Here is a 25,835-nt window from a genome sequence, read left to right as displayed (position 1 = left end):
AGATATTTAATTCAGATCATTAAGAATAATCAAGTATTGTTCATGGCTATTGCATAGGTGAAACCCTGGCTAATTGGATCATCCGTATGCAGTATTATTGCCCAACCATTAAAATAGAAATATGATGCAACTGTGGCCGCCTTCAGTTGTATATTTACATTACTAAAATCTTCTGTAATTGGCACAAGTGATCCACTGATTTGAAACATTGCTTTAAATGTGAACATTGTTACAGCATGCATTTTACAGAACACCAATGGCACAATTACATTGGAAAGACAGCATTGATCTTCTTTCCTGTTCTTTGCCAGCCAAATGGTAAAGAGCAGGATAATTTAGCAGTTTTAATTACTATTAGATTTAAAAAAACTGCTTCTTATGGTTTCAAAATTAATCAATTCAGTTTTGACTTAAATAAAGATGGTAGAAGCAATTTAAAATCAATTTTGTGCAAGACTAGATTTTGAACGCCGACTTGTCCAATACAGATTTGCTCCCCTTGTTCACACCTACGTTCACTTCCAGACTCTTGGTCTCAATCACTGATTTTTATCTTGGATATTCCATCCCTCCACACTTCCACCCCATAAGGACAAAGAGCCCTCTTTTTCCTTGAACAAATGACAAACCAGATCACATCCACCAACATTCTCTTGTAAAGAGATTTTTCTTGGATACTGCTCTTAAAAAGGAAATGTACCTAGGGAAAACAAATATCAACTCTGCTGTTGATTTTCATCATTCCTTCATCTTTGCATCATCCCCTTACATTTCAGCAATTAAAAAGATAATGTTCATTCCACTCGCCTCTTCTTTCCCATCTCCATTTCTTAAGAATGAACTTTGTATCTCCAACATTCCAGTTCTGATGAAAGTGGCAATGCAACATAAAAATTACAATTCAACAGAAATAATAGTGTTATTGTATCTGCTGCAGTTTCAAAGTCTTACAAACTTCAGAATTATCAACTCTCAGAATAGAGAAAGCACAATCACCCCCCCTCCAAAACAAAATGAAAGCAGCATTTTTTGTTGGGTCAATGGCTAAACACAATACTTTTATACTTGATAGTTTAGAGCCTTTCAGCATACCAACAGAATGAAGTTACTACCAACAGAGATTATGTTAATAAAATTGTCATGGATGTTATTGTTACATTATAAAGGGAGGACAGATAAGGAAAGCAAGGGCATTGTGGATAGATTGATTCTTTCTCTGACTTTGTGCAGGTCACGTGTGAATCCAAGTTATAGGCTAATGTGCCAAAGAACATATTGGTGCACAGCTTGGTTCCTTTATATCATAATTTGATTTCATACAACAATTGCCATATTTTGTGCAAGTACGTACATAATTTTATTTGAGGCATTTCAGAAATATCAATAAATGTTTTAAAGTACTGCATTGTTTTATTCTGTCAACATTGATATGTTTTACTCCAAGACAATGACAAGAACCATGACAGGTTCAGGCTGAACACAGGAGAGATGGAAGAGTAACCTACAACTTCAAGAATTTTCAGATTTTATTTTGGTTTTCCAACATCTGTAGTATCTGACCTGCGCAATAGTTTACACATTTCCAATTTTAACTTTGTTTAGCAGTCTTCACAGATATGATTAATACCTGCAACAAAGAGCGGAGAACAGTCAAAAGCTCCGGTGCACCGTGGCTGATGACCAGTGTTGGCATTGCACATTATCCCAGATTTATTGTCATCCTGACAGTAATTCCCAAACACAAGGTCTTCCAGGAACGAATATAAACTTTGGGCCAGCCAGCACTGATCAAGTCCATTTTTTGACCTGGAATTAAGAGCTTTGTGACTCATGACATAGCTTCTTAGGCACATTCTCACAATAGTAGAGAAACTGCGTTAATCCTCACAAAAAACATAGCATTTCAAGTTGAAAATAGCATGCATTGTATTAACAATTCACTGTTGTTCTAGCCAGAGATTATCCATTGTCAAGGACCTAGAGTATAGTTTTTAGCTGAAAAGCATTTACACAAGATTTATTTGATGTTATATGACACTAGACATCTTCATGAACCTGGTCATAGAATGTACAAATGAAAAATCCACCACATGGAAGCATGAATCCTTACTATATTTCCCCACTCCAAGAGGGCACAATACTCCCAGAACATAGGGCGGGAGAATGCTGATAATTTAACAAGCGGTCACTCAAATCAGCAGGCTTTTCACACTGAAAACTATTCAGGTCGCACCCTGTAACTCCTAATTTCTCTTGATAAACTTAACGAATAACAACAATTTTCCCATGCGCGTTACGCTGAATTTCTTCTTTAAGATCGGAAAATATCAACCAAACTGAATAAGCTGAGATAATGGCAAAAGTAGTATCCAGCTATTCTGGACCAAGGAACCATTAATGCTGCCAAAAACACAAAGAAAGCAACCCCAACTCATTCCCTGCTCCTAGTTCATGCTGCTTATCTTTCCCCATCAAGCATATCATGTCTTCTGAATACTACTTAGCTTACAAATTTACCTTGTGTAACCACTGCACCACAGATCAAATTTGGTGATGCATCTTTTCTGATTGTGAGTATATTTTCTTTAATCAAGTTGCAGCAAAATGCCTGCATATATTCTTTGGAACAGAAATAAACTCCACTTAAGTTAATTGAGATATTTGCCATCAAACCTTTCACAATGGAAGTAGAATTTAAACATTTAGAAACAAAATAATAAATATTGTTCCAACAGTAATACTTCCAGGTGCAATGAAATAAAGGAAATAAGGGTAGTCCCATCAAAATACTCTGATATCCCAAAGCCAAACAGAAAAAATCAAGGCACAACTCGAATAGCTTTGTTATCCAAAACATATTTGTATTGAACATTGTAATCTGCCATCCTTGCTACCTTTAGTTGTGTCTTTGCTGATAAGAAAACACACTGGCATCTACAATGCCGAAGGCGCTCGCCCATTACGGGTGGGGTCCAGGGGCCCGCCTTAGCTCCTGGATTTTAAGGCTTTTTCCAGTAGTTTGCCAATATCGCGATATATGCAGAGCTGCCAAGTTTTGTCAGAGCATTTCAGTATTCTAGTACCTGAAAATCAGTATTTTGCGGACAAAATCAATATTTTTACGCGGTGCCATTTTGCAGAAAAATTTGTTTTTTATGTGCGGTCATACCCATGTAAGAGTACAAGAATGCATAACTTGTTTATTGTGTATTTGTAATACAGTTTATGGTGTATTATATGTCATAGCTGCTTTCTTGCATCTTTTAAATTGATGAATTGAAAGTGATTCCCAAGCTTTCTGCTGGTAGTTTACATAACCGAAGCTTAGAATTTTTCTAACACACAACCAGTAAAATAACCCCCAAAAGAAAAATATTTCATGATATAAATGACTACATACAGCTACAAAAATCATTACAAAGAATGTTACCAGAAATGTATTTGCCTAGCACTGTGTGCAACCAGCAGAGAAAAGGTGATTTTGGTTGCATCCATCTTCTGCTTCAGTAAGGGAAGCTGGTCATGATTGGCCGCAACGCCCCTCGGAGACAGCGGCTGATTGCCCGCCATGTGACCAGCACATTATGTGATTGGACACAATGCCCTTGGAGAAACAGTTGATTGGTCGGGAATTTTAAGGGAAGCTGGTTGGTAATTGGACACAACCCCCTTAGAGACAGCGGTTAATTGGCCATTTTTTCCCCCTCATTTCAAAATCGTACATCCGATTTTTCACACTTTAATTTAAAAATCGGAACAACTACGATAAAATCGGACTAGTTGGCAGGTATGGCATGTGCATATTTATGGAAATTTAGCACCATAGTAACCATAGTTTAGCACCATAGTTTGAACAAATTTGCAAGACAAAAACTGCAAACAGGTGATGTATAATGAATTGAGTAGTCGTACTCCAAAAATCAAATTCAAAACAAAGAAAATGGATATATATTAGAACTGCAAGTGGATACCTGCAAGTCAAATTAAACCCTGAAAAGATCTCAATAGTTAACAATTCAGGTTAGTGTTCCACGGGTGAGGAAGTGGATTCAGAGAATAAAGCAATGTATTTCTGTGCACAGACATTTCTTAGAAGCGCGATCATGTCATTGCCGAAATCTCATGTTGCAGAAAATTACTTAGAAAAACAATTGTATCAATATTAACAATAACTGCAAAGAAACAAGTTGGGGAGAGAAAGATACAAAATTTAAAAGAGAGAAACTTTCCACCGTTTACCAAATCAAAACTTTGAAGATTTGACCATTTAACGATTTTTCTAACCACCCAAATCACAATTTTTCTGACTTACATTATCCATGTAATTTGACTTGTATCCTTCTTGTTGCCTTCGTAATTCCTCCTGACGCATCATTTCCTCCTCTCGTCGCCTACGTTCCTCTTCATGCCTGGTCAAAAAGTCAAAAACAATTTTAAAAAATGAGGATGCAAAAGAGAAACAGCCGACTGGAACCAACACAGTTACCTTTTCTTTTTTAAAAACATTACAATTGCCTGTGTTAATATCAACGCTGTATATCAATAATTGTTCAGTACACAAGCTAAAGTGGACTTTAGACCAAAAAAGAGGATGCAAAAGAGAAACAGCCGACTGGAACCAACAGTTACCTTTTCTTTTTTAAAAACATTACAATTGCCTGTGTTAATATCAACGCTGTATATCAATAATTGTTCAGTACACAAGCTAAAGTGGACTGTAGACTACATTTCACAAGTTGTGAAAAATGCAACTTTAATTACAAACCCCATCTCAGTACCGAACTACGACTTTGTATAAGGTTTCACAAGGTACTTTAGCGCTTGTACTAGTCTGATTACCTGGTATAACTGATGTACAATCAATCTACACACACACACACACACATATATATATATATATGTGTGTGTGTGTGTGTGTAGATTGATTGTATATCTGGTATACATTGTAGGGGGAGGGTTAGAGTTTGAGGGGTGGGGTGCGGGGGGAATAGCCGATCTGTGCCTTCCGCCAGCATGACAGAGCCGGGGGAGAGGGGAAGTGGAGGTGAGATGGGCTGCCAAATGAAGAGAGAGAGAGAGAGAGAGAGAGAGAGAGAGAAGTGGCTTGGATTAGTCGGCATGTGGGATTGCAACGTCAGCAGCTGGCTAGTCCTGTTTAGATTTTAAAATGAGTGGGGGGGAGGATTTTATTAAAAAATGTGTACATAAAAATGTCCAAATGTTTTGAGGAGTGCATTAGTGAATGTAAAAGTGAATCTCGGAGTTTTCGCGTGTGGTTTTGGCGGACCAAGGAATCAAAGGCCAAATCTGACACCCACAAATAAACACACACACACACAGTTTTAATAGATAGTTTTATTAGATAGATAGATAGTTTTAATAGATAGATAGATAGATTGTTTTAATAGATAGATAGATAGATAGATAGATATCTCTATTATACTAAGACTCTTCCCTTTGTTCTTAACATTCTAAATGTCTGTGTGAGCCAGGATTGTGTTGGCTTTCTTTTAATATCCTTAATTAGTATCTTCTTCCAAACGCTTGGCCACAGCCTTCACATTTTCTCAGCTGACAGGATACATATCTTCCCGTCGCATTTCAACCTTTATTTTACAAATTACTAAACAGCTTCAAAATATTAAAGTTTTCAACGTTCTCATTTAGAAGAAAAAAAATTCAGACTAACGTCACAATCAACTTCCAAGGCACGATGGGACACTCTGCGCGGGAGGGGCACTCATGCGCACCAAACAACCAAAAATCGACTGATGTCAGAACAGGACACTCTGCGCTGGAGGGGCACTCAAGCGCTCAAAACACAAAAAAATCAATCCACTCGCAAGTCAATTCCTCGGGTCGATGCCTGCCGCTGCCTGGTGGGCAGGCTGCTGCCACAGGCAGAGCCTGGCGACTGGGCCTGGGCTGGACCAGAGCCTGCAGCTGGAGTGAGGGCCGAGCTCAGGGCTTGGGATGCGGCTGTGACCTGCGCCGAAAAAGAAGCCGCCTGTGGAACCAAGGACAAGCCGGGGTCGGGATCATCACGCCTGCCCGGTGCCTGGTGGGGAGGCTGCTGCTGCAGGCCAAGCCCGGCGACTGGGCCTGGGCTGGACCAGAGCCTGGAGCTGCAGTGAGGGCTGAGCTCAGGGCTTGGAATGGGGGCATGAGCAGCGACACAAAAAATAAGCCAACGGTGGACCCTAGGACGTGCTACGGTCAGGGACGAGCCCGGAGATGAAGTCAAGGCCTGCCCGGAGATGAAGTCAGGGCCTGGACTGGAGACCATGCGGCAGCCAAGCTGACGGCTGGAGTCTACAGCCAGGGCCGGGCTGAATACGGGAACCAGGCCGAGTTGCAGGCCCTGGCGCTACTCTATGACCTGGGTAGGTGCTGCTGCAGCAGGAAATGGGAGTGAGGAGAGGAGGAGGATAAGGGAAATTAGGAGGATGAAGGCAATGAGGAGGATGAGGGCAATGAGGAGGATGCAGCAAGAGAGAATGTTATTGTTCTGGCCCTGCCATTTAAACATTCTGGACATACCTCATTTCTATCTGCTTTCTTTTATGCAGCTCTTGATTTCTCATTTCTTCTAAACGCCTCAGTTCCTCCTGGCGTCTCATCAAATCTAAAAAACAATTACATTACATTTAGAACATAGTCATTTAAAAAAATCACTTTTCTTGGATGCCTGCTTTGGTACAAGAAGTCATTTCAAAATATGCATTAAATATCCTCCACTGCTCGATTTATCATCAATGCAGCAAAATTTGTGTGCAACAAAACAAAAATTACAGTGCCAACTTGCCACCCTAAATTACTAACACCTGCACTTTAGTGCATAGCATACAACCTTTAATTCTGCCATACTTTGGTGAGCTGCAAGTCACTCACACTCAATATTCTTCCAGCCACTATTACCAATAAAACCTTCCCAAAATGCAAGGTCAGGCTGTGGTTGCTGTTAGCTGGTACATAACCATAACTTGCTGGATCCAAACCAAAAATCAAATCTTCCTATCAAAATCTTAAAAAATTAAAAGTAAGTTTTCAATTCCATCAAAGAATGGATATGACCTGAAGCTCACCTCTTTCTCTCAATTACCCATTGGATGGAACAAAGTTGCCAAGTCCACACATGCCTAACTTGCCATCCAGTTCTGCAGTTAGATTTCCCCAGGATAACTGCAGGGAAGCTGCGAGCAGCTGGCTTCCTACTATCATGGGGAATCCAACCAAAAGACAGCTGCAAAGATCTCATGAATCAACACTTCTCTGTGAACACGAAAGGCTATTCAAAGATGTGGACAACTGAAATAGAATTAGAGCTACCAAAGCAGCTTGCCAGTAACAAAAGGCCTCTTAAAAAACTAACCCCAAGTTATCACAAACAAAAGTAAGCCACCGCAGTCCCCATTTGATAAAACATAAACAAACGAGCAAAACTAAAACCTAGACAGATTTCACATGTATTCTTAGGAACCTTCCACGATTTTTAAAGAAAGAAACGGAGCTTGCTTAACTTGTGCATGTATCTATCTTTAAACATCAATGGTCGACATAAAATTGTTCATTTCCCCCCCAAAATTAAAATTATGCATAAACGTTCAGTCTTTTTAATTGCAAATAAATTTAAACAAAATAGGTACCAGTGCAATGTACCTCTGCATGTTCTGCAAACTACAAGTTGTGTGAGTTGAAGGATACTTATCCTGACTTTAGGGATACAATTTCTGCCATATTCCAGACGCAAGACTTAAAATTCCTTATTCCTTCTGAAGACTTAACACATTACGTTGTTTGTGGCACTGCTACTCTCTAATATGCACAAAAGCCGAAGCTGGCCTACTTTGTCAAATGGCAGGAAAAGCGTATGGCATTGAAAGTGATCTATTGTCAAAGTTTCATGGATTGTATTTTACCAAGGTTGGTAAATGCTTGGAGACCAGAGATTTCTACTTGTCAACAGCCTCTGGAGTGCAGAATGGTCAAACTGAACTATTTTCAGTTCAAAATCTTTTTTTTTTTTTTAAAAAACAATTGGGTCTGCTTCCCCAATGCACCTGTTCCCTACCCATAGCCCCCACGGGAGGCACGGTCTTCTAACTCAAGCCGTTCCCGAACGTACGATTCCAGCACTCCCCTTGCCTTCTTCAGCAGTGATCTTTAAAAACAATTCCAATTGCACTTGCCCTGCATGTCGCAATAGCAATTAGCCCTCCCCCTTCTAGTCGAGCCATTGTGACGTAATCATCTGAAGCTGGTCGGTTTGAAATTCAAAGACATCACCATTTCAAGCAGGTCGTTTCGAAATTCAAGGTAATTAATCGGTAATAAATCGGTAATAAGTAATAATAACTTACCCCTTTCCCATCCATCCTGCACCTCTCCTCCATCCATCCTGTACTAATCCACGCATTCATCCCATACTGATCCACCCTCCATTTACCCTGCACCTTCCCCCATTCATCCTGTAGTGATTTTCCATTCATCCTGCACAACTTTGGTCCTCATGTTGATTAACAGCAATAAAAGTTTTCAAAGGTGATGGAAAGACTGGAGGAAAGACTTGGTGCTTAAAGCTCTCATATATACCTGCAATAAGGAGGTAATTAAACACACCTGAGCAATTATAAACGCCTGTGAAGCCATGTGTCCCAAACATTATGGTGTCCTGAAATGAGGGGGCTATGTATAAACACAACTATAATTTCTACATGGTGAAACCAAAATGTATAAAAATGGCCTTTAATAAAATCTGACAACGTGCATTTTTTTTAAATTACAAATCTCAGATTGTGGAGTACAGAGTCAAATAAATAAATGATGGGTCTTTGTCCCAAACATTAAGGAGGGCACTGTACAAAGCCACAGAGTATTCTCAAAGCAAAAAAGTCTACGTAGTTGCCGCTTCATGAACCTCCATTATGCTCTTAGTAATTTTACTTGTGTAGCTATGTTGACAGTGAAGGTAGCATTTCCCTCTCCAAAATAACTTCAGATAGCCCTTGCTTTCTCTCTCCATCCCCTTCCCAGTTCTCCCACTCGTCTTACCGTCTCCACCTAAAATCTATCATTGTTCCGCCCCCTACCCCCCCCAGCATCAGTCTGAAGAAGGGTCTCGACCCGAAACGTCGCCCATTCCTTCTCTCCAAGAGATGCTGCCTCACCCGCTGAGTTGCTCCAGCATTTTGTGTCTACCTTGGATTTAAACCAGCTTCTGCAGTTCTTTCTTACACATTGACAGTGAAGGTGTTGGTAATGCAACTGAACATCAAAGGGCAAGTGGCTTGTTTTTGTTAAATGATTTCCCTGGTACAGATGTTCAAGCAACCTATCAATCCAAGCTCACCTGTGGAACACATCACAAGTTGCTTAGCTCTTTGATCTTATGATAAAAGTTCAGAATTTGATGAAACTAAAAACTGGCCTGTGAAAATCCAGCGACAATGCTTTTCAGTCAAGATGACCGATATTTGGCAACACAAATAGTCCTTTGTGCAAGATGCGAATGTAATCATCTTGTTTCCTACAGGATGGTTTTGATAAGTCTGAGGAAGGTTCTCGACCCAAAACATCACTCCAAAGATGCTGCCTACCTTGCTGAGTTACTCCAGAATTTTGTGTCTATTATCTATGTTTTTACCAAGATAGATTTAGAGAAAATGTTATCATAGGTTATGGACATTCTGACTTTATCTCGAGCATGCGATTCTTCCATTTATGTAACAAAGCTGTAACAAAGTAACACAGCAAAAGTCCGAAACAAATGTGCTGATGACACATTAAACACAACTTCCCACACTCCAATCAGGATTAAAAGTGCACAATTGGGTAATAAGTTATCTAGATTGAATTAGTCCTCTTTTTTTTAGAAAACTACTCATACCTGGGCAAGTTATTAGAAAGATGTCAGTATTGCAGATTCACTGAAAAACTCTGGTTGAGTATTCAGTATTACAGCTTGGATGAACATCTGTTCCAAAAGCAACACTTAATTTTAACATGCTACTGTTCAGAATTAAAACATAGAAATCTAAGCATTTTAAATGAAGCATTGTATTTAAAATGAAATTCGTAGCAACAAGGAGATACACAATAATCTTTTAAGCATGGCATCAGTCAAGCAGTTAGGTAATTTTTGATGTACACATAAATGATTACATTGATAAATTTTGATTCCCTTAAACATTTTAATGTATAAGCAATGGCCTCAAAAATACAGGATAGCAATTTTCAATCTGAAAAATTATTTGTTTGCACAGACTTTGAGGGAGCTTACGGAGCACAGAGCAGTCCACAGATGATGCGACCTTTTGCATAATTTGCAGAGAAATTGCATGAAACAGAAAAAGCTTATGTGCTGTACATTGTCTTCATAGACCTCACCTAGGCCTTTGACTTAATGAACAGATGGAATTTACTGCAAAGGAGAGGTCCTGCAAGGATCTTCGGTATGATCAAGTCTTTCCAAGAAATACATAATTCAAAGAGAGCTCAGCTTTAGAAGCTTTGAGATATCGACAGAGTTGAATCGATCCTACTTTGCCATGAAATGTATCAGCATGAAAGCAACCCTTTGTCACTAATATCACATTGGGCTTCCAGCAAGATTGCCAGCTGTTTGGCAATCTTCCCATCCTTTTTGCGATCTTTTGCCTACTTAAATACCCTTTTAAATCGCTTGGAAAATAAAGTATCCAAACCTTCCAGACATGGCAAAAACACTCAAAAGGAACATTATTATTACACTACTGCATAGTAGCACACTCAAAATTATTCGACTTCTATGCATATATGCCACTACACATTACGAACATATCTTGAAATGTCTCAAATTCTGATATGTTGGGTCTTGCACAGGTCCCCGATACCTACACACAGTTTAGGCAACGATGCACTTAATAGTCTGGCCACAATTTCTATACAAACCTCAGGAGAATTTCCAGTGGGGGGGTTTTAACACAGAACTCGACTCAAAAAACACTAAACACGTCAACACTTAAGTTTTAATGTCATCTGTAAGAGGGATCTTAAGAGATTAGGTCTTCAACATCAACAAAATACATGTGCAAGGGAGAAAAGAGACCACCAACAAAATCCCAAGCATTCTAATTTCACTTTCAAGTGCAGCAAACACAACTGCAAGAGGTAGTCCAGTTATGGGCCACCATAAACATAGAAGGCGCTGCTCTTTGGCACAGAGGGCAATACAAATCCATATTCAAACCTAATGGCAGTGGCATTTGAAATTGATTTCTTAACAGCCACAGCTTCAATGTTTCTTTAATTATCAAAGATTTTATGGTTAAAGAGTGATAACTTGCCTTGTCTCATAAGCATAAGCTGATGCTCATGACGAGCTGCTTCCATTTCTGCCTCCAGCTTTTGTTTTGCCTCTCTGATGTTTCTATCAACTTGCTCTCGTTGTTGTTTTTCCATTTCATCAAGAGCTTTCCACCGAGATGCATATTCAAACTCAAATGTCCCAGGCTGAGCAAAACGTGGCGGCTGCTCCCTTTCCCTAGATAAAATATGGAAGTTATAATACCGCTGCTAAATTACAACTAGATGAGTTGTTATAAATTAGAGTTTTATATCTTATCAAGCAATATGATGAGAAGTTAAATGAGCATTACTTCAATTTGCTATTTTCAAGCAACCTGTGTGTTATTTGTTTCTTTCTTTTATTTGAACTAAGGATAGAATCCGGGAGTTCTTAAAATAATGTAAACCTGACCTAGCAAAAGCTCACTTAAAACTTTTATTTTCAACAATTACAAAATGCTATTTTAGTTGCAAAAGGCTCAATGCAAAACTTGGAAAATGATTGTGTTAAAATAAGATACATTCTCAGTAAAAATACAAAATAAAAGCCTGCTTAAAGTTGCAAGAACATGATTGATGAAAAGTGTTAACTTTGAGATCCAAGTTAAATCCATTTAGACATGAACAGTTATCTTCTGAGTGGGACAAGAGGTGGTATTAAAAAAAGATAGAAATTATAACATAAATGAATTTAAATGGTGTTACTAGGTTGAGGTGGAAAGGAATCCTTGGCAGATACAATATTGAGATTACTCCTTAATTATCAATAAGAGAATGATATTGGTAATTCTAGTATCATGTTTGTGCTGTTTGGTGTTTCCAACTACAAAGTGATAATTAAACAGCATCCAAAATATCTGAAGTGTCACATAGAATTTGTAATTAGAAAAAAACAGATTTTCATCAAAACAAATTCCAGGCAAAAAATAACAGATTTTTTGTATATTTAGGTTTATTATTGTCACGTGTACGGAGGTATAGTCGAAGCTTTGTTTTGTATAGTATTATCTGATTGAATATGCAATCATATAATACTGTACATAAATACAATCAAACCGGTAATACTAATTATAAACAAGAACAATTTACTTGTGATATTGCGTGTTCTTTTGCAGCTGTTTCTCAGGAAGTCCATCTTCATCATCAAACTGTTCTGTGGGTTCCACAATAACAGGATGTGGAGAACTGTAAAGTAATGCCATGCCGTATATCAATAGGAAAAAGTGTTCAGAACTTTCAATTTGTTTCTCAATTACACTTAATGATTCAAAACAAATTGCATAAAATAATGCATTTTGGAATGGTTTAAACATTTATTTACAACAGCCGACATAAACTGAGAATATGTACATGTCCAAGAACATATATACAAACGTTGACAATCCAACTTTCCAAAATTCCTTTGGTATTCACAATTTATTTTACATTTACTAACCATAAACATGGCAATAACTTGAAATAGACAAAACTAAAGATTGTGGTTGAAATAAAAGTTTCAGTTATTTAAACTAGGGTGATATTAACCTATCAGACAGGATCCAATTGATCCAGAGATACTTTCACCATAAAAGATGCATATTATCTATGTTACCTATCTAGGCTGTCATAGTATAGAACTGTAACTGGTTGTCATTGTTGGGGATTTTAACTTTCCCAATATTGATCGGAACTGTCATTGTGCAAAAGGTCTAGACTTGGCAGAATTTGTCCAATGTGCTCAAGAAAGTTTCCTCAGGCAATATGTAGAGGGCTCAACATGGGAGAGGGTCATGGTTGATTTAGTCTTTGGAATTTGGGAGGGGCAAGTGGATAAAATGTTTGTGGATGAGCCTTTTTTTTTACGAGCGACCACTTATTAGGTTTAAGATAGTTATGGATAGAGAAAGAGCAAGCCCACGAGTTAAAAGTGTTTTTAAAAAATATGCTGACAAGACTGGCAACTTTTTTTTTTTAAACGCAAAGGGTGGTTGATATATGGAACGAGCTGCCAGAAGAGGTAGTCGAGGCAGGTACTATCAGATATTTTTTTTAAAACATATGGACAGGGATATGGATAGGATAGGTTTAAAAAGATTGGGTCGAACGCAGGCAAGTGGAACTAGTGTAGATGGGGCATGAGGTTGGTGTGGACAAGTTGGGCCGAATGACTGTTCCCACACTGTATGAATCCATGATTCTCTATGTAGAAAGTTCGCATTTTAAACAATTACAGTGCCCTCCATAATGTTTGAGACAAAGACCCATCATTTATTTATTTGCCTCTGTACTCCACAATTTGAAATTTGTAATAGAAAAATAAGTTTTTAAATAAATATAAGTTTCCCCTTTGTGTAGGTCAATAGCAAAAATAATCCAAAGAAAGTTGATGGGATAAAAGAGAATATTTTGCAGGCCTAGAGAGAAATAAATTGGATTGCTCGGTTGATGGTTGGTAAAGACCCAATAGGCTGGACGACTTTCTTCTGTGACATAATTAAACCTAAATATTTAATTCACAGATTTTCAGACTAACACAACAGATTCTTTAGAGGGTGAGCCCATCTAGAAATCAATTTCTTACTATTAAACTAATTTTAGCATCAAGAGGAAATTGATATCACAGAAAGATTAAGCTATGTCCACAAAGACAGTGATCAGTTTGACTGCCGGCAGCTCTGAAACAATGTACACCAACTTAAGCTCATTGAAAGAAACCACAAGCTATTGACATAATTAAAGCTAACATAATAAGCAGCTTGACACAGACCTCTATTGGTTGCACAGGATGTTACTCCAAAGGTTCATCAAGTATAATGTAGAGAATGGACAAATGACAAAGCATGTTTTAATCACAATCAAGGGCATTTTTGATATAGACCCAGGAAAGAGCAAGGACATCAAGACAAGATTTAATAGAATACGAGGGAACAATAGACCTTCTGGAAGTGTGACCAACTGGCTGTAGGGATATCCATGTCCAACTGACTATAGAACCCAAGGACTCTATAAAGAGAGATTCAAAGACAAAATCTTCCATTGAAGTGGCATCTAACAAAAATAAAACTTGGCCCATGGCATTACTCTTCCAAGATTGTATCAGGTTGTTTTTCACCTACTTAAACAATACCACACAAGAAATTGCCAGGGCAACAAAACTTTGTTCTTCGATGACAATGCCCCAGGCTATGCAGTTGAAGAGGACATGGCTGACAGCATCAAGGGAGCATTTCCCCTCGCCCCAAGCCATGGCTGAGAATGGTATTACAGGTGCACAACCTTTTATCAAGATCCAAATAACGAAAACCTCCGAATAGCGGACATTTTTTCGTTCCTTGAAGAAAGGTCCTTGAAAACGTTCACCGAGGGCGGCCCGCAGAGATGACAGCGGAAACTCCGGTCGGTCCTCGAAGAAAGGGGAACTAAATCCCCATTCATAAAAGAGAAGGTGAGGGTATATTGCGCGGGAGGGTTAATAATTGACAATATGCCGCTGCCTGCCCGCTGAATTAAAAAGTTCCCACGGTAGACTCACGATACACAGTGTATTGTGAGTCTTGCGTGGGAACTTTTTAACTCAGCGGGCAGGGAGCAGCAGATTGTCGCTCCCTTCAGTTTCACCCCACCTATACCCCTCTGCTTCCCGGCCATGTGTGTGACCCCTTCCCTCTCCCCCGTGCCCATTGCACCAGCACGGGGGCTTTGCACGGTCTTCAGGTCGGCGATGCCAGCAGGTCAGTGCCAATCACCGGAGACGTCAGGACCAACGGGACACCGACCCCCAGGCCCACTGCAAGCACGGAGATCCCAGAGACCCACAGCCAGCAGCAGCCCAGCCCCGTTCCAACTCCAGAGGAAAACTGCAAACTGGCCGGAGCCATCAGGACCACCAGAAGCCGCTCCCCGATGGGCCGCTACGGCGACAAGTGGCAGTTCGCCCACAGCCCGAGCTGTGCCCCCTCATGGGGACACTGACCCCCAGGCCCACTGCAAGCACGGAGATCCCAGATCAGCAACTCCAGCCCAGCCCCGCTCCAACTCCAGAGGAACACGCTCCCCGTATGGGCAGAAGCTGATGGTGTGCAAGGTACGTCTTGTTCTTGGGGTCGCGCAGCTCGGGCTGTGGGCGAACTGCCACTTGTCGCCGTAGCGGCCCATCGGGGAGCGGATTCCTCTGGAGTTGGAGGGGGAGGGGGGTATTGTGCTGTTTGATCGCCCCCTGCTATTCCAGGGACAGGGAGACAGGACGTTCACCGAGGGCGGCCTGCAGAGGTGACAGCGGAACCTCCGGTCGGTCCTGGAAGAAAGGGGAACTAAATCCCCTTCATAAAAGAGAAGTGGAGGGTATATTGCCCGGGAGGGTATATCGCCTACCTGGAAGAAACCGGACATTTTTTCCAGGATGTCGTCTGCACACCAAAGCTCACGTTTGGCGCCAAACGCACGTCGCCTCTGCTGCACACGGATATAAGAGTGTGAAAATGTCGCCTTAGGCCGCCTAAGGGCATGTAGCCCCGCTAGGGTGACATGAGTGCGAGAGGTGATTCAATGCTGCGGTCACATTTACAAATTCAGGAATTCATTCAACACACTGCATTTCATACAGACATTTATTCTGCAAGAAAAAACTACATTGAAGACTCAAACTCGCGACCGAGGAACTGCCGGGATCAAGGCGCAAACTCGCGACCTTGCGGATATGAGCCGAGCACTCCAACACTGAGCCAGCCATTAAAATCTACGCAAAAAAATTTCCATTCCGAAGGCCGACAAATTCCGAATTACGAAAAGTGTCTGGTCCCAAGGCTTTCGGATAAAAGGTTGTGCACATGCACTACCGATATTAAAGAATGTTATTTTGGAGTAAAATGGCATTGATAAACTCACCATTCAGGAACTTGGTAATAGATACAACAAAAATAGCCACAAAATACATCAATACCTCTTGGAATGACCAAATTCATGCATCAATGAATGGTGACCAAGAAAATTTATGACCAGAGTGTTCACAACTCGCTTTGGTTTACATACTAGAGAGATCTCCAACAATCATCATGGTGGCAAAATTAGGCTGATATGGAATTGCAAGGCACATCTCATAAATTAGAACAAACCACCCAGTAGGAGCAAGAAACTGCCATAATAGCCCAAGAGATCACAGGGTATTGTTACACTGAAAGAGCAACAGGCACTTTCAGAAACAGCAATCCATTGATCAAGCACAGCACCAAATAAGGCTGCATAATGGAGAACACAAGTTCCAATAACAAGGATTTTTTTAAAATCACAAGAAAACTGTCCAGTTCAATCAGGAAGGAGCAATCACACAAAGTCAAATTGTGTGGTCATTTATTATTATTTTCTTCCGTATACATTCAATGAAGACAAAAATTATTCTGTACCTCACGAGCTTTCATCTTAAGATAGTCATTAAAAATATTTTAGATATTTGTATTTTAAAAATTGGCTTGAGCAAAAATTGAGATTGCACATTGGAAACAATGGTATACACTCCTGATTTACAAATGTCCATTTCAACTGTTTTCCCTGAACGTAGCCCCTTTGTGAACCTTTATTATCATTACATTCCTGTTAGACAAAAATGCTGGAGAAACTCAGCAGGTAAGGTGGCATCTATGCAGTGAAGGAAATAGGCAATTTCGGGTTGAGACCCTTCTTCAGACTGATGTGAGGATGGGGGGGGGGGGGGGGGGGGGGGGGGGCGGAGGGGCGGGAAGAAGAAAGGAAGAGGAGGAGACAATGGGCTGAGGGAGAGCTGAGAAGGGGAGGACCATGGACCATGTCCCCACAGACGAGCACCAGGCCACTATCTCTAGCACTATCACTGACTTTGTCACTTCCCGGCTCCCTGCCCTCCCAAGCCTCCAACCTCATCGTTCCCCAGCCCCACACGGCCCGATTTTACCTTTACCCCAAAATCCACAAACCTGACTGTCCTGGCAGACCCATTGTTTCTGCCTGTTTGTGCCCACCAAACTTATTTCCACATACCTGGACTCCATCCTATCCCCCTGGTTAAATCCCTCCCTACCTATGTTCAAGACACCTCACACGCTCTTCGTCTGCTCCATGACTTCCATTTTCCAGGCCCCCATTCCCTCATCTTCACCATGGATGTCCAGTCACTCTACACCTCCATCCTCTGCCTGGAGGGTCTTAAAGCCCTCTGGTTTTTCCTTGACCGCAGAACAAACCAAACCACGTCTACTGATACTCTCCTCCGCCTAGCAGAGCTGGTCCTTACCCGTAACAACTTTGTTTGACTCCTCCCATTTCCTCCCAATACTATGGGCACGCGCATGGGCCCAAGCTATGCCTGCCTCTTTGTAGGATACGTCGAACAATCTTTGTTCGAGGCATACCAGGGCCCTATCCCCAAACTCTACCTCCGCTACTTTGACGACTGCACCCTCACACAACTCACTGACTTCATCCATTTCACCACTGACTTCCATCCGGCACTCAAATACACCTGGACCATTTCCGACAATTTCCTACCATTTCTAGACCTCACTATCTCCATCGCAGGTGATAGACTACTGACCGACATCCACTATAAACCCACTGACTTCCAAGGCTATCTGTACTACACTTCTTCCCACCCTGCTTCCTGTAAGGACTCCATCACCTACTCCCAATTCCTCTGTCTACGCTGCATCTGCACCCAGGATGTCCTCATTCTTCAGGAAACGGGGGTTCCCCTCTTCTACTATAGATGAGGCTTTCACCAGGGTTTTGTCTATATCCCGTAACTCTGCTCTCACTCTCCATCCCCCCCACTCATAAGAAGGGCAGAGTCCCCCTTCTCCTCACCTTCCACCCTACCAGTCACGTACAAAAAATAATTCTCCGACATTTTCGCCACCTCAAAGGGGATCCCACCACTGACTACATCTTCCCATCTCCTCCCGTCTGCTTTCCGCAGAGACCGCTCCCTCCGTAACTCCCTGGTCAATCCGTCCCATCCCACCCTAACCACCCCTTCTCCTGGCATTTTCCCTTGCAATCGCAGGAAATGCTACACTTGTCGCTTTACCTCCCCCCTTCATTCAAGGACCCAAGCAGTCTTTCCGGGTGCGGCAGAGGTTCACCTGCACCTCCTCCAGCCTCATCTATTGCATCCGCTGCTCTAGGTGCCAGCTGCTCTTCATCGGTGAGACCAAGCGTAGGCTTGGCAATCGCTTCGCCCAACACCTCCGCTCGGTTTGCAATAACCAACCCGATCTCCCGGTGGCTCAGCACTTCAACTCCCCCTCCCATTCCGAATCTGACCTTTCTGTCCTGGGCCTCATCCATGGCCAGAGTGAGGCCCACCGTAAATTGGAGGAGCAGCACCTCATATTTTGCTTGGGCAGAGATGAAGATTAACTTATGTTTAAGAAGGAACTGCAGATGCTGGAAAATCGAAGGTACACAAAAATGCTGGAGAAACAGCAGCATCTATGGAGCGAAGGAAATCGGCAACGTTTCGGGCCGAAACCCTTCTTCAGATTAATTTATATCAGAGTGATGGCAAGAGCAAATTATGGAGGACAGAAGGAACTTCCCCAGATCCAAAGCATACCACCTCATCTGTGAAGCATGGTGGTAGGGGTGTTATGGCCTGGGCATATATGGCTGCTGAAGATACTGGCTCACTTATCTTCATTGATGATACAACTGCTGATGGTAGTAGCATAATGAATGCTGAAGTGTTTCATCCTATCTGCTCAAGTTCAAACAAATGCCTGAAAACTCATTGGCCAGCAGTTCATTCCTCAGCAATGTCAATGATCCCATATATACTGCTAAAGCAACAAAGGCGTTTTTCAAAGCTAATTGTCAATTCTTGAGTGGCCAAATAAATCACCTGATCTGAACCCAATTGAGCATGCCTTTTATATGCTGTAAAGAAAATTGAAGGGGACTAGCCCCCAAAACAAGCTAAAGATGGCTGCAATACAAGCCTGGCAGAGCATCACCAGAAAAGACATCCAGCAACTGGTGAAGTCCATGAATCGCAGACTTCAAGCAGTCATTGTATGCAAAATATATGTAACACAATACTAAACATGACTACTTTAATTTACATGACATTGCTGTGTCCCAAACATCATGGTGCCCTGAAATGGGGGGGGACTATGTATAAACACTGCTGTAATTTCTACATGGTGAAGCCAAAATGTATAAAAATAGCCTTTATTAAAATCTGGCAATGTGCACTTTAACTACATGTGATTTTTTTTCTATTACAAATCTCAAACTATGGAATACAGAGGCAAATAAATAAATGATGTGTCCTTGTCCCAAACATTATGGAAGGACAAAGTTACCAGCCTTCATTTGCAAATGTGTTGCAAATAATTAAATATACAGACTGTGAAACCCACATCGTTACCGATCAAAATAAAAGATATTTATGAAAAAAAAGTTAACTCCTAAAAGTTAAAACTGAAGAGAGCAAATGAATTATCATTCAAGGCCACTGCAAATTATTTATTACAGCTATACTTTTAAAAAACACAAATGTCATGCAAGAACATTAAGGAACTTAATTGCTCACAATTAAGCTCAAAGGAAAGGAAATAGCTATGAGATACCTGAAAATCTTTATTAAACTTACGATGTCAATAAAAATGCTCCATCTGCACATCTTTCCAATGCTTTGCGAGCTGCAGGCTTTGCTGCAAATTCCACATAACCTTTCCCTGTAGGCTTCCCACGATCATCAACAATAACTATTGCTCTTTCTACTGGTCCAAACTGAGAAAAGGCCTGTTCCAGCAACTCATTAGAAACAACTGAAGAAAGATTCCGCACGGTCAAGGCAGCTCCATGAGTAGCAAAGCGAATACGTAGAGGTCGATTCAGCAGCATGGTACCATCAAGTTCAGCCTTTGCTATTTCAGCCAATGTCCTGGTTTCCTATATGAGAAAGCATGGCATCAATTGCAAATTGTTAATTTGTGTAAATTTCAGTTTGAGCGTTTTAGACATTCCATAAGAACTAATTTAAATAAAGGTAATAAGCTGATGAAAACTTGAATCACACTTTTTTTAAAAAGGACTTTGCAATCCCTCAAAGCCAAAGAGATTGGTTTACCTTATAGGCAGATAAATCAACCCGTCCTATTAAATAAACTTCTGTTTTGTTTCCGTTATGTTGCTTCTTTTGAACAATTTACTACAGTCGCCTTTAAAACATGCTTGTCACAATTCAAATAGCAACACTCTCAATGGCAAATTGAATGAGCTATCATACTAGATTATATCATTGAGTAATGAGAGAAGTGGTAACTCTATGAATGAACAATAATATTTTTCTAAAAATATAAATTGTCTATCATTAGATAGACAACTCACTGCACAGTCAGCTCTTCCTAACAATCAAACCTTAGATAGACCGGCGGCACAGTGGTGTAGCGGTAGATTTGCTGCCTTAGTGTTAGAAACCCGGATTCAATCCTGCCTACAGTCGCTGTCTGTACAGAGTTTGCACGTTCTCTCGTGACCATGTGGATTTTCTCTGGGAGCTCCGGTTTCCTCCCACATTCCAAAGACGTACATGTTTGTAGGTTAATTGGCTTTGGTACAAATTGTAAATTGTCCCTAGTATGAAGGATAGTGCTGGGATATGGGGATCATTGGTCAACAAGGACTCGGTGGGTCGAAGGACCTATTTCCACACTGTATTTCCAAATTAAACTCTCTTTAAGTATGGAAATTTAAAATGCACACAATTCCAAATGTAGTCTTGAAGCACTGTGCAACATGGAGTTATTTTTATATTTCAATCTTCAAATCACTTCCTAAACTTATACATTTCCTTTGACCCTCTCAGGAGTCATAACCAGTATTTTAATGCTTTTTTCCCCATGTCTTCCTACTGAAACATACATTATACACTATTTTCACCTTTCTGTTCAATCTCTTTACTGAGAAATGAGGTTCCCATCCGTTTTAAAAGGGCATCAATAAGAAGGGCAAAATGACATTAAAAAAAAAAAATTCAAAATAGACTTTATTCAAGTAATAAATATATACAATACAGGAACCGTGCAAAAAATTCATCCGACATTCTCGGAGGCTATACAAACATTCTATACTGTTTATACAAATTACTCCAATTTTTCCCCCCACCCTTGCCACTCATGTGGCCCACTGGCGTGGAATCCCTTCCCTTATTTTGAGGAGCATTTCACCCACACCCTGCCCCCCCCCCCCATGTCCAGCAGCAGAAGGACCCTAGACTGTGGTCCTCCCGCACCGAGCCTTGGCGTTGGCTGCACCAAGCTTCAGTGCGTCCCTCAGCACCTACTCCTGCAGTCGGAAGCGGGCCAGTCGGCAACATTCCTAGACGGACATCTCGCTCTGCTGGGAGATCAACAAAGCTCGGACAGACAAAAGAGCGTCTTTCACCGAGTTGATGACCTTCCAGCATCACTCGATGTCATTCTTTGAATGCATCAGAGAACAGTCCGTAAATCACAGAGTCCTCTGTGACAGAGCTGTTCGGAATGAATCCTTGTGGGACCCTTGCAAAACTCTCCGGACTCTCTTTGCAAATCTACACTCTGCAAAGAGGTGGGCAACCATCTCCTCTCCATAGCAGCCATCCCGAGGGCAGCGTGCACTGGTAGTGAGGTTCCGACGGTGCAGGAAGGACCTGACTGCGAAGGCTCCCCTCACCACTCGCCAAGCCAGGCCTTGGTGCTTATTGGCAAGTTCTGGCGATGAGGCTGGGCAGTCTGTTCTGGGAACCACGCCACAGGATCCATGGAGTCATTTCCCTGCAGGAAGTTCCATGCTGACCACTGCCCGATGGATTTGTAGTCAAAGGTGTTGGTCCGGAAGAACCTTTCCATGAACGACAGGTGGGGACAGGTAGAACCTCAGCAGGCAGTGACATTTGGTGCCCACGTGCCTTGGCTCTACACACCGCCTGATGCAGCCACACACGAAGGTGGCCATCAAGGCGAGGGCAACGTTGGGCACGCTTTTACCCCCGTTGTCTGCCGACGTGCATTGTGGCCCTTCGCACCCGGTCCATCCTCGACCCCCAGATGAACTAGAAGATGGGCCGGATGATCCCTGTGACGTAGGAGGGAGGGACAGGCCACACTTGCGCACCTCACACCTGATGACCAAATGTTTCCCCGTTATAGAGAGGGAGCTTCCACAGTACCAGTTTCTTCCCCACCTAGGCTATCCGCTCCAGCCAACACTTGTCACACGCCTCAGATCCCCAGCACAAGATGATATGCCTCGATGACTACCAACCGGTGGCACTAACATCCGTGATGATGTTACTTGGAGGAGTTGGTTATTGGGCATATCAACTCCTATTTCATCAAGTACGTGGACCCACTACAATTTACCTACTGCCACAATAGGTTAAGGAAGGAAGCATTGGCTCCCCACTCGGCAGTGAACCACTGGGACAATAAAAACACATACATCAGGCTTTTGTTCATGGACTGCAGCATGGTGCTACTGCAACTGGTTACCAAGCTCACGGAGCTAAGACTCTGCGCATGCCTCTGCAACTGGACCTCAGACTTCCTCATCAATACACAAAAATCAGTATGAATTGGCTGCAACACTTCCTCCTCAAGAACCATTGTCAAAGTTTGTTTCTTAAAAGCAGATAGCAACTAAAACTGTTAAAGGTAAAACCATGGCAATCATTAATTGATTCGTCAGACGGGAGTGGCGATCTACAATGAGCACAAATGTTGCTCAGTGCTTCTCGGGCTCCCACTCACAGAACAAAGAAGAGTTAGCACAACTATACATTTTTCTTATCAGTAAATCACTTCTACCAAGTCTGAATATGGCATGACTGAAAGATTCTGCAGTCTTTCCGAAGATAGGAAGGCTGGGTCCAAATCAAGCTCATCCAATAACAAGTTACTACTTATCTCCGGAGCTTCAGCTATTTTTTCAATCTTGGCTTCTTTATGGCCTTGATTGAAGCACATGTTATTACTGCAGGCTACCATCTTAATGTTTTTATTGAAAAGACAACCTGTCCTGCATATTGTGTTCATTCGATTTACAAAGTCATTCAGGCTTGGCACCGAGCCATTCTTTTGTTCTATTAGATCATGTTTTTGTAGAAGAACGACTCCATTTTAGATTTGACTATTAGCACAGGAGCACTTAAAGGCTGTCTGCTCAGCCCCTGCTCTACTCACTCTATATTCATGATTATGTGGCGGGACGCAGTTCCAACACCATCTTCAAATTGACCGACGATACTATAGTTGTTGGACAAATTAGAGGTGACAATGAGTCAAAGTATAGGAAGGAGATTTATCAACAGACCGAGCATCATCAGAAACGCACACCACCCTGACCCCACTCTCATTTCATTCCTGCCGTCAGGGAGGGAGCATGAGCCTGAAATCCATGTCCAAGTTCGGAAGCAATTTCTTCCCAACAATCATCATGAGGAAATATTATATAATAGAATTGCTCGGATAACTTTTGTGTGAGGAATCTATGTTAAGTTGCAAGAGAAGGGCTTGGAGTTTATGTTGAGACAAGAGATAAGGCATAGGTGATGGTTGTGTGACCTTTTTATAACGGTGATTTCTTATGTTTATAGAAAACTGAGAAAGTAACTCTGTTTCGATAATCTTCCATTTGCTGTGTGGAATGCTATTATTGAGGAGGCGTTACATTCCTTTCGTCCAGAGATAGAAGGGGGAGGTTGTAATTCAGAATGAAACTAGACCCGAGCTTGGTAAGAAGTAATTATAAATTATCAAGTGTGACAATTAGTGGCCTTTGTGTGGTTGGGGATTGTAGAAATAACTTAAGTTCTTACCACTTTGTAATTATTGGGCAAAACTCATATTTAATCCATAAGTAACTGTATTTTAACTATGAAGTTGTAGGGAAATTATTTGTGAAGTGTATTGTGTTTTATTTAGGATTGTGAGTATTAGACTTTGTTTAAATCTGAAGTTTTAGAAATAATTTTCTTTTCCAAAATGAAAATACATGTTTTGTGTGTATGTATTGTGTGATTGCTGTATGATATGTATTTTGTATTCTGAGAGGTGGTCTCGGAGAATTAATTTTATATTTCCGTGGTTTTACTTCATTTAAATAAAATGATTTTGAGCGAAGAGGTTAAAGAAACCAGAGGGAGCAAGGGTTGTAAAGGGGCCAGAAAAGGGAAAACCATGCGACTATACATGTTGTCAATCACTGGAAAGGATTTAGTTGATTGGTTAAATCAAATAAGCTAAATGTATGGTAAACCATAATGACTGGTTAATAGTTTGCCACTTCTTCTGTACCATAATTGTCTAATACCTATATAATGTGTTACGTTTGTACCAAAGTCAGTAGTTCTTTCCACCTGCCCCAGGGTTTCTAGCTCTGTGTTAGAAGATTTAAAGAATTATTCAGCACTGTCAGAATAACAAATTGATTTTAGCAGCAATGGTTTGAATCAAGTTTTCTTGAATTGGACTGACAAAATAACTCAGTTTAACATAAGTATTAGACTTTGTGTAAATCTGAAGTTTTAGAAATAACTTTATTTTCCAAAAGTGAAAATATATAGACATAGAAACATAGAAAATAGGCAGAGAATTCCAGAGATTCACCACTCTCTGTGTGAAAAAATGTTTTGTGTGTATGTATTGTGTAATTGCTGTATGATGTGTCTTTTATATTCTGAGAGGTGGTCTCTGAGAATTGATTTTATTTTTCTGTGGTTTTACTTCATTGAAATAAAATGATTTTGAACAAAGAGGGTAAGGAACACCACAGAGGAAGCAAGGGTTGTAAAGAGGCCAGAAAAGGGAAAATCAGGTGACTATACATGTTGTCAATCACTGGAAAGGATTTAGTTGATTGGTTAATGCAAATAAGCTAATGTATGGTAAACCATAATTATTGGTTAATGGTTTGCCACACCTTCTGTACCATAACTGTCTTAATATCTATATAATGCGTTAAGTTTATACCAAAGTCACTAATTCTTTGGACCTGCCCTGGAACTTTCTGCTCTGTGATGGAAGGTTCAGAGATTAGTCTCAGCGCTGAATAAAGAATCTCACGACGAGGTCGCCAGAGCGGGAGCTAGTCGGAGCTCCGGCTCTGGCGACCTCGTCGTGAGATCCCAGGCTCCGCGGTGTTTAAAGTTCAGCGTCGCCTGCGGCTGGAAGCTCCGCAGACTACAGACCGCAGCTCCGCTATGTTGGAGTCAGCGGTCACAGCACTCGACCCGGGTTAGGCATCGCCCGCTACACGATGGTGCCTCAGCGCTGAGCCGCCGCTGAGTGTGTGTGTGTGTGTGACTGAATTCCATAGAGCTGCCAACAGCTTTTGTGCATGCTTCATTTCCAGAACATTCTGAATGCGTGACGCACGGTTTCGCGCTCTCCGTCTCTTCCCCCATCTCTCTCTCCCCCCCCATCTCTTTCTCTCCCCCCATCTCTTTCTCATTCCCCCCCCACTCTATCTCTCTCTCCCCCACCTCCCCTCTCCTTCCGCCTACACCTCCCTTCCCCCCT

General features: G+C 41.4%; 1 protein-coding gene across 1 annotated transcript in view; it reads right to left on the bottom strand.

Annotated features, from left to right (window-relative positions):
- Nucleotides 1–25,835, bottom strand: part of pspc1 (paraspeckle component 1) — a 68,879-nt gene that overhangs the window by 23,472 nt on the left and 19,572 nt on the right. Inside the window, exons 2-6 of the mRNA XM_055637000.1 lie at nt 19,925–20,226; nt 12,415–12,510; nt 11,325–11,521; nt 6,541–6,625; nt 4,313–4,409 (exon numbers count right to left, since the gene is read on the bottom strand). Of these exons, the coding sequence (XP_055492975.1) occupies nt 4,313–4,409; nt 6,541–6,625; nt 11,325–11,521; nt 12,415–12,510; nt 19,925–20,226 (777 nt within the window). The remainder of the gene's footprint in view (nt 1–4,312; nt 4,410–6,540; nt 6,626–11,324; nt 11,522–12,414; nt 12,511–19,924; nt 20,227–25,835) is intronic.

This window comes from Leucoraja erinacea, chromosome 6, assembly GCF_028641065.1.
Source record: "Leucoraja erinacea ecotype New England chromosome 6, Leri_hhj_1, whole genome shotgun sequence".
Classification (NCBI taxonomy): Eukaryota; Metazoa; Chordata; class Chondrichthyes; order Rajiformes; family Rajidae; genus Leucoraja; species Leucoraja erinaceus.
This window is presented reverse-complemented; position numbering and strand designations above follow the sequence as displayed.